The sequence below is a fragment of the Castor canadensis genome, chromosome 1 (genome assembly GCF_047511655.1).
Source record: "Castor canadensis chromosome 1, mCasCan1.hap1v2, whole genome shotgun sequence".
NCBI classification, from domain to species: Eukaryota; Metazoa; Chordata; class Mammalia; order Rodentia; family Castoridae; genus Castor; species Castor canadensis.
Genome location: NC_133386.1, coordinates 195,555,010 through 195,568,197, shown reverse-complemented (window position 1 = coordinate 195,568,197; position 13,188 = coordinate 195,555,010). Strand labels below are relative to the sequence as shown.

Sequence of the window (13,188 nt, the reverse complement as noted above, 5' to 3'; positions counted from 1 at the left end):
GTAGGAAAGTTCATAGCTATAAAGAGGAAACAAGAGCTGGAAAGATTACTTGGGGCTAGATTGCTTTGAATATCAAGCTAGAGAGACTGGACATTGTCTTGTAGGCAACAGTCATCAATGATTTCAACAGAGTGGATTGAGGAGAGAATGGGAGGTCACAGGAACTGTAACTGTATAAGCTAAACTTGCCAGATTTCTGGGCATGATCTACTGTCCTATTTGACTTTACTTACAAAATATAAATTCAAAGATAAAATTTTTAAGAATTTGAAGATGGCAATCACAAGGCGTTAAATTCCAAGTGTGGGACCTTTCTGGGCATGTGCTTTTGAATGACCATTTGTCCATCTGTGAAGCTGGGCCTGATGTTTTAGTGAGATGGAGTAGAAATAGTTGAAGCTATGACACAGTGACCTGAAGAGACCTGGGCCCCTCTTGATCATTTTGACAGTAGAAGAAAGAATACTTGTATAGAACAACGGTATATTAGGGTGGGAGAAAGATTTTTGTGAACTTATGGAGAAGGTATGAGTAACTTAAGCATGTTTTTTTGACAAATAGGATAGGAGTAAGTGAGGGTGGAAGGCATAGGGAGTAATTGATATAGTAAGGTCTCACAAAGTAAGTATAGAGAATTTTAATGTTAGAGTTGGAGGGGAAAATCTGCAAAAAGCATCAGAGAAAGTTCTGAGACATGAAGGTGGAAGACATCAGGATGACTTTAGATGAAAATGTTGAAGTTGAATTAGCATTAAACAGTCCTGATTTTTGTAAGGCAGATGAAGATATTAGCCAACAGAGAATTCCTATACCTGAGAGGGGCTGAGGAGTCAACAGAAACTCAGGAAATTCTGGAGAAATTGATGGACAAAAATAAGTCTGAAGTCGTAGAGCTATGGGTTTCAATTATGCTGCCAATCAACTGTGTGGTTTTAGGCAGATACTTCACCTCTGTAAACCTCAGCTTAGTCCTTGAGAAAAGTAGATATTTACAGTAGCAATTATATGGTGCTTAGCTAAGTTCTTTACATCTATTAACTTTATGAATTCTCTCAAAAACCCTTAATAAGAAGGAGATGAATGGAAGGGAGCTAGGATTTGAATGCATTAATTTGGCTCTTGTGCTGTAGACTCTATCAGTCCCTGATTAGAAGACTCATAAATTCTTGCATCCCACTGGAAGAATCCAGGCAAGACATGTAAAAGTAGTAAAGGAGATATTAATGTTTATTATAGCTGAGGATTGCAACTCGTTCCTGCCAGGTGGGACAGAAGATGACAGTGCCCGGAGAGGGAGGAGAAAAAAGGGTGGGATATTTGCTTCAAGGCATTCTAAACTTTCCAATAATATGTGGGCAGGAAAGATCTAGGTGACTCTAGTGGGTCTGGCTAGGGTGATTGACTGTTACTCCAAACATGCACTTAGCTTAGCTCGCAGGTATTTTAATTACATGCATGGAGTGTTATCAACATTTATGTTTTAGGCAAGGGATTTGCATTTGAAAAGGGGCTCAGAGGGAGGGAGAGTGTCTTATCTGAATTGTAGGTCTAAGAGTCCCAATCTTCCTTTCTTTATTTTCTAACATGCCTCATTAGGACTCTAATTGTGACTTCGGGACTATTGATGCTATGTGTACTGATCTACGTGATCAGTAAGGTCCATATGATGTGGCCATTAGGTTAACTTTTTAGACAGGATGCATCTTCTTGATATTTCCTGTAATTCCAAAAATATTTTTCCTCTATGAAGTTCAGTGCTATATGGAAAACAAATCATTTTTCCAGCTCTACTACTTAGGAACGGCTCATCACATGTAAAATCTTAAATAACCTCAAGGTGGCAGCATTAACTCAAAGATGGATGGATAGAACCTGATCTCTGGCTTCAAACTATCCCGGAACTCAGAAAAGTTGCCTTTTTAAAAATCCTTATTTTTCTAAAAATCCAACTCTTGGAGGTGACGAGTTGAGTTGAGCTTCTAATTAGGGTAAGCAGTGAAGGAGCAAGAAAAATTAAGTCAGTAATATTCACCCAGGAATTAAAGAGCCTTTGGGAGGGAAAAGAAAGGCTATGAGGAATGGATGACATTCAAACAGATTAATAATTTCTTTGCATAATCCAAACATTAAGTGGCAGATTCTAGACTGTTTTGCCAAATTCAGGACCATTCTACTTTATAGTACTAACAGCCTTTAGTTTAAGTTGTTTAATATTTTAGAGTATTAAATCTCAATAAAGGAGAGAGCTAAATTATTTTACATAGCCAAAAGTTTGGGCTACATTGTCTTAGTTAAGGTGTTGTGCCTACAGATGAAGTTTCCCTTCTTTCCTCATCTACTTCCTTCCTTTTTCTTCTCCTCCCTTCCTCTGTTTTTTAAATCTCTTCATGCAACTCCCTCTGTCTCACTTCCTTCCTTCCTCTATTTTTCTTTTGTTTTGTATTAAATTAAGTAACAAGGAGGAAATCTAACTGTTCAGAGTTGGACCTGTGGGTCAGAAGACTAGGTGCTATAAAATTGAATGATGCAAAGTACCTCTGGGTTCCTATCACCTAGCTTACCATCTACTTAGCCACTTCCTATTTTTTTCTTTTATAAAAAAATTTAATTTTGCCAGGCATGGTGGTTCAAATCTATAGTCCTAGCTACTTTGGAGGCAGAGATCCAGAGGACTGGGGTTCAAAGTCAGCCTGGGTAAAAAATTCACAAGATCTCATCTCAAGCAATGATTGGGTGCCATAGTGCACACCTGTCAGCCCAGATGCACAGGGAAGCACAAATAGGAGGGTCACGGTCCAGGTCAACCTGGGCATAAAGGAAGACTCTAGCTCAAAAATAACCAATGCAAAAAGGGCTGGAGGCATTGCTCAAGTGGTATACCTCCTGCCTGGCATGTACAAAGCCCTGAATTCAACCCCCAGTACCGCCAAAAAAATAGTTATTATAACAGAATTTTTTGCATGAAAATATTTTTGTAAGACAAAAGGAAAAGTCAACAAATAATCTTCACTTTTATAACTGACTGTACTGGGACATGCATTTGTGAGAAGTAGGGATTTTTTTGTAGATTCTGAGAGCATCTCTGCTTTCCCACGTTGATTTCCAAAATGAGCAGTAGAGCACAGTGTAAAAGTATACCATCTTTGGGTCAGACAGACTTATGTATTTCCTTACTTTCTAGAACTATGAACACTCCACGCTTGTCTTGTCTTTCCCCTACGGCAGTCTTAGAAGCAAAAGTCAGGTATAGAGTGACATTTTCACATCTGTAGAAATGGAAAGACAGTTCTTTCTCAGTGAAGTAACACAGACATATGTTATGTTATATGTTACATGAAAAAGGACTTAAAATGTTGGGGATACCTAATATATGATAATTCATAACATTAATGAAGTAGAATTCTTTGCTTCTTATAAGCTCCAGGTTTAAACTAATTTAAAATCAAATTGATTGAAAAACAATTTCCTGAAAGTGTTTTGATCCATAAAGTTCTCGGAACTTAGAGTTCTGTAGGCAGCGCTGGGTTTAGACAAAAATGGAGATTTAAAAATAATTTATTGTTTAGAATCTGGTCATTTAAAAAATTCCTTTCCTATTTAGTCTTAGAAAAGGAGTCAGCTCCCAATACAGATCTTCCACGGAGTCAGGAATAGAGAGGCTGTACCTTCATATTCTATTCTTTGAAGGTATTTTTGTTGAAATTTGCTCATGAATTATCTTAGCCTGTGATCGAATAAACCCAGGTTTCTCTTCATCCCTAGAGGGATATTTGAGGATGCTTCACCTCATAGTAATGTTACAGTTCTCTGAGGAATGTGTTGTTTTGACTTCAAGTTTGCATGTCACTGAGCCCTGAATTGGGGTTGAGACCTTGGGGAACTTCCCTCTGGAGGATCCTAAATCTATATGGGTACCAACTTCTCGCTGATCTCAGACCTTTCACAGAGTTTGGTTTGACTCACTTAGGGTCTCAGCAATCGAACTGCCTTTCTACTTTTATTACATAGCCTGAGGAAATCTTTGACTATTTGAAAAACCACGGTCCTCAGAGGCAAAACAGCTTTTCTTTTCTTTTTTAGACTTTAAAAAGTCCAGTAGTGGAAGGCAGTTCTGAATTAAGATCTCATAATTTCCAAGGATGTAGGTATCTTTTCTCTGGCCATTTTTTCTAAGTAGCATTCTTCATTTTATAGTTAGCACGTTCTTCTAACTGTGGTTAGAAATAATGGGTTCATCTGGGAGAAAATGGCTCAGAAGTAGGTATAAAAGCCTCTTTTGTAAAATTTATTTATTCTTATTATATTATTTTGTACTGGGGGTACATTGTGACATTTACATAAGTTCTTACAATATACGATAGTTGAATTCACCTCCTCCATCTTTCTCCTTTATCCCTTTCTCCCCCCATTCCTGGAATAGTTTCAACAGGTCTCATTTTTCAATTTACATACATGTGTACACAGTAGTTCCACCCTATTCGCCCTCCTGTATCTTTTCTTTTTATCCTCCCTTCTCCCACTGGTACCATCCATCTCCAGACAGGACCTGCTTTGCCTTCTTGTTCTCTGTTTTTGAAAAAAAAAAAAAGAGATTTTTGTTTGTTTAAGAAGCTATACAGGGTATTTCACTGTGACATTTCCATTTATCTATGTACTATAACCCAAATTGGTTCATCTCTTCTATTTTTCTTCTTTCTACTTTAGTTTCCTCCTTATGGGGATTTCAACAAGTTTAAAAATTCTATATTCATTCTGGTATAGGAAGTACATCAACCATATTCACCTTCTTTAATTCCTTCTCTAAAAGACTCTTAATTCCATTTTCTCCCAGTTCTTCTACCACATCTCACAAGAACAGAGAGAGAAGGTGTTTCCACAGTTGATTCTGAATCATCTGTACTTAGACATGACAGGCATTCACACTGTCTGGGAAACAACTTCTTATTACTTGGGATTTTAGTTCATTTAACAGACATTTAAGTCTACTATGTGGTTGCCAGTAGTATAAACAGTGGATAATAAAGCATAAAACAATGACAAATGAAATAGAGCTTGCCTTTCTTCATGGAATTTAGTGGTTCTATTGATAATTTTCTTTAGAATTTTCCAAATTGGGTGTGATGGCTGGGACTGATTCTTCAAACTCCTTTAGAAGCAATTTTGATGAAACTTTTTATTTCCTGCTAAACAGCTCTCTAGCTCTTCAATTTTAATCATTTTCTTGTTTTCAATACAATTTCCTTAGATATGTTTTTGATGACTTTTGTGTTTTAGGGCTCCTTCTGATACTTATTTGAGAAAAGCTTGGTCTTTGCAGGACTCTGGTGGTGGGAGACACAATAGCAGTATCAGGGTTGGATTCAGGCCTTGCAACACTTCAGGGATAGTGCTGGCTCTAAAATTCTCCTAATTCCAGACACTGTTCTTAATACTAACTGCAATGCATAGATGAAAGGGTTGCTCATCAAGAGAACAGAGAAAGTACAGCAAATATTAACAGGTAAAAGATGAAGATGGCTATGTGAGGAAATTTGATGTGGCCCTTAGAAACAAGACCAGGAGCTTCAGTGAATACAGTTGGGTGGTCAATATTCAGTAAGGAAGTTGGTTGCATAAGCATTTAGGAAGCTGTTTGGAAAAGAATTTTGAATTCACCCTTAAGTTAACTGCATTTCATTCTTGGAATTTTTTTCAGTTTTTTAATCTGAAAAGATGGAATAGAGGTTGGTTTATGATATGGGAGAATTATTTCCTTAGTCAAAGAACCACAGTAGTTTATTTAAAACATTTTTATTTGTTTATAATTTTACAGGGGGTTTTGTTGTGAAATTTCCATATAATGTATCTCAAAGAACCACAGTAGTTAATAAACCATTATTTCTTCTTGGACTCCCTCTACTAATGAGCAGCAATATTTGGCTGGAGCTTTAGGTATTGAACTAGTCACTCAATTTCTTCATCTGTATCTGTGTGAATCTATCTATGCTTATATGTGTCTATATTTCTATATCTATATCATCTATTTTTCAATAATGTTATCATTGAATGAAGATTTGAACCCAAAATATTGTATAAATTTAGAATTATACTTTTTATAAGTTCTAAAACATGATTCTTAATATGCCTCAGGAGATACTTAGGGTAATTTTCTATAACTGGAGACAGTTTGGGTTGTCACAAATTGGGGAGGGAGGGGTTCTAGAATCTAATGACTAGAGACCAGAAAAACTGCTACATATTTTATGAGATGTAGGACAGTTTCACTGCACTGCAGGACTGTCTGGCCTATAATGTTGATAGCAGCAATATTGTGAACTCTGGCCCTGGAAAAGTGTTCAGATTTATAATTAAATAGTTTTGGGACTTTATGGGCACCATATACTTCAGTTTCCAAATATGTAAGTTTAGGACGCTATCCCGTATAGATTATAGAAGATTATGGCTGCTAAATTAGAGAGTCTGTGAACATGTTGAAAATCTAAAAATAATAGAAGTGTTATTAGTAGGAAGGTTCATTGGGATAGAAATCTAAGAATAAGAGGAAAAAGGATGAAAAATATAAAATTCTAGGAATTCATGCCAAGAACAAAAAGGGGCTTGAGAACACATTGATAATGGTGCTCCTGATGCATTGTTCATAAAGGTGGAAAACTTGAAGCAAGAGGTGAGAGAAAACATCAGGGTCTTGGTCCCATAGTGTTTTCCAAGCTAGCTGAGCCAATTGTAAAACCAGTCATATTATGTGCAGGATCATACAAATAGGACAGGCTGGGCTTAGGGCCCCCTCACCAAATGGATAGCTAGCTTTTCAAGGTAAACTGAGCCAAGCAGAGCTGCAGCATTTTTTCCCTAATCCCTGCTATCCTTTTCCTTCCTCTTTCACACATTTCCTCTGTTCTCTCTTCTGAGTCTGTTCCCACCTTCACTGCTACCAGGGGGCAAAGAAAGTGTGTGAACACTTCAGGCTGAGGAAAAACACCAAGAGGAGGGAGTGCTCTAAAATTAGGACACAATCCTTTCTCCACACCTGACAATTTCCACATTCAATGTTACTTCTGAACATTATTCATCGCCATAAGTCTAAGTTAAAATTTTGGCAGGAAGTGTGGATCCAACTAGACAAGAGAATAATAGCCTGTTTGTTATACAATTAAATACCATGAAAAATATTTTAATAATTTACCATTGATGTTCTACTCAGTTAACCAAATATTTATTTATGTGGCCATGGTAAGCTGGGTGAGCCGAGAAGGGATGAATACAGTCACTGTCCCAAGGGACTCAGAGAAAATGGAACTGCTGTACTGTGTGATAATAAACTAAGACTCAAGTGCTTTAGGGTGCACAGAAGGGAGAACTGAATTGTAACCAGTATCAATTACTGTTTTTTTTTCTTCATTTTTCTTTTATTATTCATATGTGCATACAAGGCTTGGTTCATTTCTCCCCCCTGCCCCCACCCCCTCCCTTACCACCCACTCCGCCCCCTCCCTCTCCCCCTCCCAATACCCAGCAGAAACTATTTTGCCCTTATTTCTAATTTTGTTGTAGAGAGAGTATAAGCTATAATAGGAAGGAACAAGGGTTTTTGCTGGTTGAGATAAGGATAGCTATACAGGGCATTGACTCACATTGATTTCCTGTGTGTGGGTGTTACCTTCTTTTTGATCTAACCTTTTCTCTAGTACTTGTTCCCCTTTTCCTATTGGCCTCAGTTGCTTTAAGGTATCTGCTTTAGTTTCTCTGCATTAAGGGCAACAAATGCTAGCTAGTTTTTTAGGTGTCTTACCTATCCTCACCCCTTTCTTGTGTGCTCTCGCTTTCAATTACTGTTAATAAATAAACTTTGAAAGACACTAGAAGTTATGGTTAAGATGTCTGTATTTAGTAAAAAAGAGATCAGGGTTTTAATTCCACCTCTAACATTTACATGTCATGTGACTTTGGTCAATAATCATCTACCTATCATTATTAATTTTTTAATAATAGCTCTCTAGTCCCCATGTAAAAGGTATCAGTTTTAGAAGATAGTAGCTAGAAAAAAAGGCTAGGTATAAAATATACTTGAAGTTACATAAAGTAAGAAAGTCTTTCTGTTTGCATGTTTTAGATCATGGTGCATTGCTTATAAAGGGAAAATAAAAATTGGAAATGAAGGATTAGAATGCTATCATACATACAGTTTTTTTTTTGGTATAAAATGAGGAAAGAATAGAATTAGCTCCAAAGTGTTGGTATGAGAGAAAATGAGTTAAATACAAGTAGAGCCATTGGAGCAGTATCTGGCATATAGTAAACTATTATGATTTCATTAATTAATACTATTTAACTACATGTACATAGAATACTTCAAGAAATCTCTACTGAGGCTAAATTACTGGAGCTGAATGAGGAGGACTGATGGTATTATACTTTCTATTTATTTTTTGGCAGTACCTGGGCTTGAACTCAGGGCCTCACACTTGCTAGGCAGGCACTCTATCACTTAAGCTATTCTACCAACTCCTTTTAGTGTTGGGTATTTTTGAGATATGGTCTCAAACTATTTGCCTAGGCTGGCTTCATACCACAATCCTCCTGTTCTCTGACTCCTGAGCCAGGAGGGTTTATACTTTTTAATTCAGTTTTCTCTTTTTGAGTTTTAAAAATTGAGTAAAGTCTTAAAAGCTATTTTGCCAGACACATCCTCTTCATGATTTGGATTTATATAATGTAAATGTGCAGAAGAATTCAAGTTATGAATACATGAATTTTGCATAAATATAAAGGGATGAACCTTGATTTTAACCTCTACTCATGAGATAATCTTGGCTCTCTGAATCTTAACTTTCTTATCTGTTAAACAGTCATAATAGCACCTATCTTACAGGATTAAATGCTACAAAAATGGGAGGGTCTAGTGTATATCTTACTGTAGTACATTCTCAAAATATATTGTTGTTTATTTTTATATCATTCCACCATCTTCTTTTATAGTTTTATTTAAATGTCACTGGCTCCTTTTCTTTAATCACCAGGTGAAATTCAAGTTGACTTCGATGGAGAGTAGCACATAAGTGACAGAATTCATCCTCTTGGGATTAACAGATGACTCCAATCTTCAGGTTCCTTTCTTCATGGTATTTTTGTTCATCTACCTCTTAACTCTGGTTGGGAATGGGAGGATGATGGTGATCATCCATTCAGATTTGGGTCTCCACATCCCCATGTACTTCTTCCTCAGTAACCTCTCCTTTGTAGATCTGGGTTACTAATCAGCTGGAGCTCCCAAGATGTTGGCTGCATTACAGTCAGGAAACAAGGTCATCTCCTACAATGAATGTGCAGCTCAGTTCTTCTTCTTTGTGGGTTTTGCCACTGTCGAATGCTACCTCTTGGCCTATGACCACCATGCAGCAGTATGTTGGCCTCTTCTTTACAGAATCATCATGACAACAGGTGTGTGTACTCTCCTGACTACTGGTTCCTATGTCTGTGGCTTCCTCAATTCCTCAATCCACTCAGCAGACACTTTTAGACTGTCCTTCTGTGGTTCTAATGAAATCAATCTTTTTTTTTGCAGCTCTCCCCTACTCCTGGCTCTCATATGCTCCAGCACATGCATCAGCATGTTGGTTGTCTTCTTTGTTGTGAGCTTCAATGTCTTTTTCACCCTCTTGATCATCCTTATCTCTTACCTCTTTATATGCATTGCCATTCAAGGAATGCAGTCTACTGAAGGAAGGAAGAAAGCCTTCTCCACCTGTGCATCCCACTTCACCACAGTGTCCATCTTCTATGACACAATCATCTTCATGTACTTACAGCCCAGCTCTGGCCAGTCCATGGACACAGACAAAATAGCATCTGTGTTCTACACTGTAGTGATTCCCATGTCGAACCCCTTGATCTACAGCCTGAGGAACAAAGAAGCGAGAAGTGCTCTTTGGAAAATACTCAATAAACTTTATCCTCCATCTTTTAGTGTGAGTACCAAGTAGCAGATAAATAAGGGATAGACTTTCTCTCAGACTTAAATGACAGCATGGCTTTTGAGGTATGGCAGGTTTCAATTACTTTTTCTGTGATAAGGAGTTGTAAAAAGCAGCACTTTGAAATGCCTCACTCAGGAAGATAATCTTACATTTAATGAAGAAAAACATGAGACAGTTAGACCCCTCTTACAATAGTTTGTTGGTGTGGTTTAAAGCAGTAGATCAACCCACATAGCTTAACGTGTTGAATTTCCCCTTCACTATTTTGAACTGTAAGAAAACTTCCATTCACTATTGAATTTAGTATAAAGATCATATCTTCAGTTTTGGTATTTGTCATCTGGAATGAACAACATTGTGTCTTATATCTCTTTGGTCCATAGTTTTGAAAAATAGAGTTTCTTTTTTAATTTATAATTATTTTAATTGTTCATATGTATGGGTTACCATGCGATAATTTGATAAATGTACACATTGCATAATGATCACATCAAGGTAATCAGCATTTCCATCTCCTTAAACATTTAAAAATATTTTGATTAGAATGCAATTTTCTAATACTCATAAAGAATGTTTTAATTTTTTAAATAATATTTCAGAAAAGGAGTAATTTAAAAGGTGGGACATTAGACCATGAGTCAGGTTATTTATAATTAAATTTTCCAGCTCCCTACCCTTCTGTTCCCATTCCCATTCCTTCTCATACTCACTGGTTGTACACCTTTGTATTCCCCATTTACTTCCACTAAACTGTTGAAATAACTTTGTTAGAAAATAATAAACTGCTTTATATATAGAAGAATGGCACAATAGATGAATTACTTAAACTTTAACCTGAATAAACATACCTCTTTTAAGAGAGACTGCACTCTGTTCTGTGCTTTTGGTTTCTGTCTAAAATATTTGCCAAAGCTTGCAGAAGGTTTGGAGAAAAAAAAGAGATTTTCCAAGGGCCATGAAGGGAGACATTTGTCTTCTGAATTAAATAATTGCTTTGTTCAGTAACCTTAAGTTTATTGAGTCTATTATGAATAGCTTTCTAGGTCCTCTTTGCATTTATTTTTTCAATAATTCAGCTCACCTCTGGTTCTTATTGGGTTCTGATGATCTGTTATTAGATGCTACCAGCATAAAAAATCTGCCTGGAAATTTATCTTTTAAGATAGAAATGGCATGATAACGCACAGCACTAGTCTACTTTCAGGTCTTAAATGCTGAGTGGTGTGAGCAAATGTGTGTGCGTGGGAAGGGAGTAGTGATTAATTTTGATTCTCACATATCAACTGCTTGATGGTGTTTACACCTATAATTAGCTTCAGTTAACATATAATTCACGGTTTCAAAATCATAAATATAAGCATACCCCAAACCAAACCAATCAACTTTTACTTTTATGTGAAACCCAGAAATTTTAGTTGTCTAAATCACACAACTTAGACAGTGCTTGAGATTATCAGGCACCATTATGCACAGGGAGGTCTCTGTCTGAAGTGGATAAATCATAGCTCTTGTGGACAAAGAAGCAAAGAGTGAGTTTTAGAACAGGAAATCAAACTGTATGAAAAATTTTCCCTGTCACATGGCTGCTATCATCTGGACAGCAGCTTCTGAATCCAAAGCCTGGACAACCTAAACCTGCCTCATCTATCTTCCTGCTCCCTCACTTGTTTAGCAGGGGGCCCATCCAGCAACAAACATGGAAGAACAGCCTTCAAAGACCAACGTCCCCTGCATATAAGAGACCTTCTCAGTGACTTATGGAAGTTACAGAGGTGGAGAATGATTAAATTTTGGAGATAAGACTGGGAAGCAGCTATCCAAGCAGCAAGTGCATTCTAGTCTTAGTTCAGCTTTTTTCTAACTTTATACTATTGACTTTTCTTCCTTTTCCTGCTCTTCCCTCTCTATTTTCTCTTTCATGTCTTCTTCTCTTTTTCCTATTTGTCTCCTTAGCTTCTATGTTCATCCCAAGCAAGAATTATCATCATTAAGCCATTAGAGTCTAGAATTCAAATGTCATAACTGTTATAGTACATAGAAAGTTGAGCTTTTAGGTTTATTTCTTTATGTCTTACACCTAAGCTGATGCAGAAAGATGTGGATCTTGCAAGAGCTAAAGGCCTAATGCTTTCAGAGTTTGATTTTCTATTTAAATCACCTCTAACAAGTGCCAAATTTGACTGCAAATGGGTGTGCATGAGTACTAGTTGTAGTATCAAGAGCTGGATTAAAATCCTTTCTCTTCTCATCAGTTGTGTGACCTCAAGGAAGTTATTTAATCTCTCTGCATTCAATGTATAGGATGAACTGTGATGGTAATATGTAATCAGTGTGCTAACATGCCCGATATAATGGCTGTGTTTAATACAGCTGAGATCCCTATTCCAGGCCTTCACCCACTTTGGCAACTCGGCATCCTCACTCTCTTCACCCCATCCAAACTCAAGTCTTTTCTCTAGCCTGTGTTTAACTTCCTGCCCTGGAATCTCCTAGTTGCGTGGCAGACTCATTTCAAGCTGGCACTATGTGCGTATTTCTTTATAGAAGCTACTTAGAGGAGGCATCACATGATCAGCAAAATGTCAATACACAGAGTATACATTTTTGTGGGGAGATTGCACTCCTATGTGGGAAGTCTGTGGTATGGTGACTAAATGTCCATTTGGTTATTAATAGTGTCCACCCTCCTCCTGAAGGAATACTCTGTGGAATGAGACACACGGGGAAGAAGGCCTGCAGCTCAAGGCAGTGCCAAAAAGGCACAGGGAGGCATCCTATCTGAATGTGCAAAACAGAATGTGGCAAACACATACTTCAGGGAAATGACTTGTATTAGGCTAGATTATTCTTTGGAAAAGGATTGTGATCGAATTGTTTTAAATATAAATCTCCCTTTGTATGCTAGATGATCTGCTTAGCTTTAGGTACAGGAAATGGAACATTAAAATACCAGAATTCCTTGGCAATTGAAGCTGGAATTGTAGAGACATGGACTCTCTAGCCTTCAAAGAACCTTTAAGTCAACGTGAACAATACAATTTTTATGTGCCAGTTAAAAAGAAAAAAATATTTAAAAATCTAAGCCATGCCTCTCATTTTACAATGAAAAATTCTGAGCCCCACAGTTGAACTTTTAAAAACACATAGAATCAAATACTGCTTGACTTTTTTTCAGACTTTGCATTCTACATTGTTTTTGATGTGTCTAAAACAT

General features: G+C 37.1%; 1 protein-coding gene across 1 annotated transcript; it reads left to right on the top strand.

The window, feature by feature from the left end:
* The first annotated feature begins 8,894 nt into the window (after nucleotides 1-8,894).
* Or5b21 (olfactory receptor family 5 subfamily B member 21) lies at nucleotides 8,895-10,311 on the top strand. The gene is given in 1 exon segment (XM_074069521.1): nucleotides 8,895-10,311. A coding segment is annotated over 1 exon segment (942 nt). The 5' UTR covers nucleotides 8,895-9,038; the 3' UTR covers nucleotides 9,981-10,311.
* Nucleotides 10,312-13,188: the final 2,877 nt, after the last annotated feature.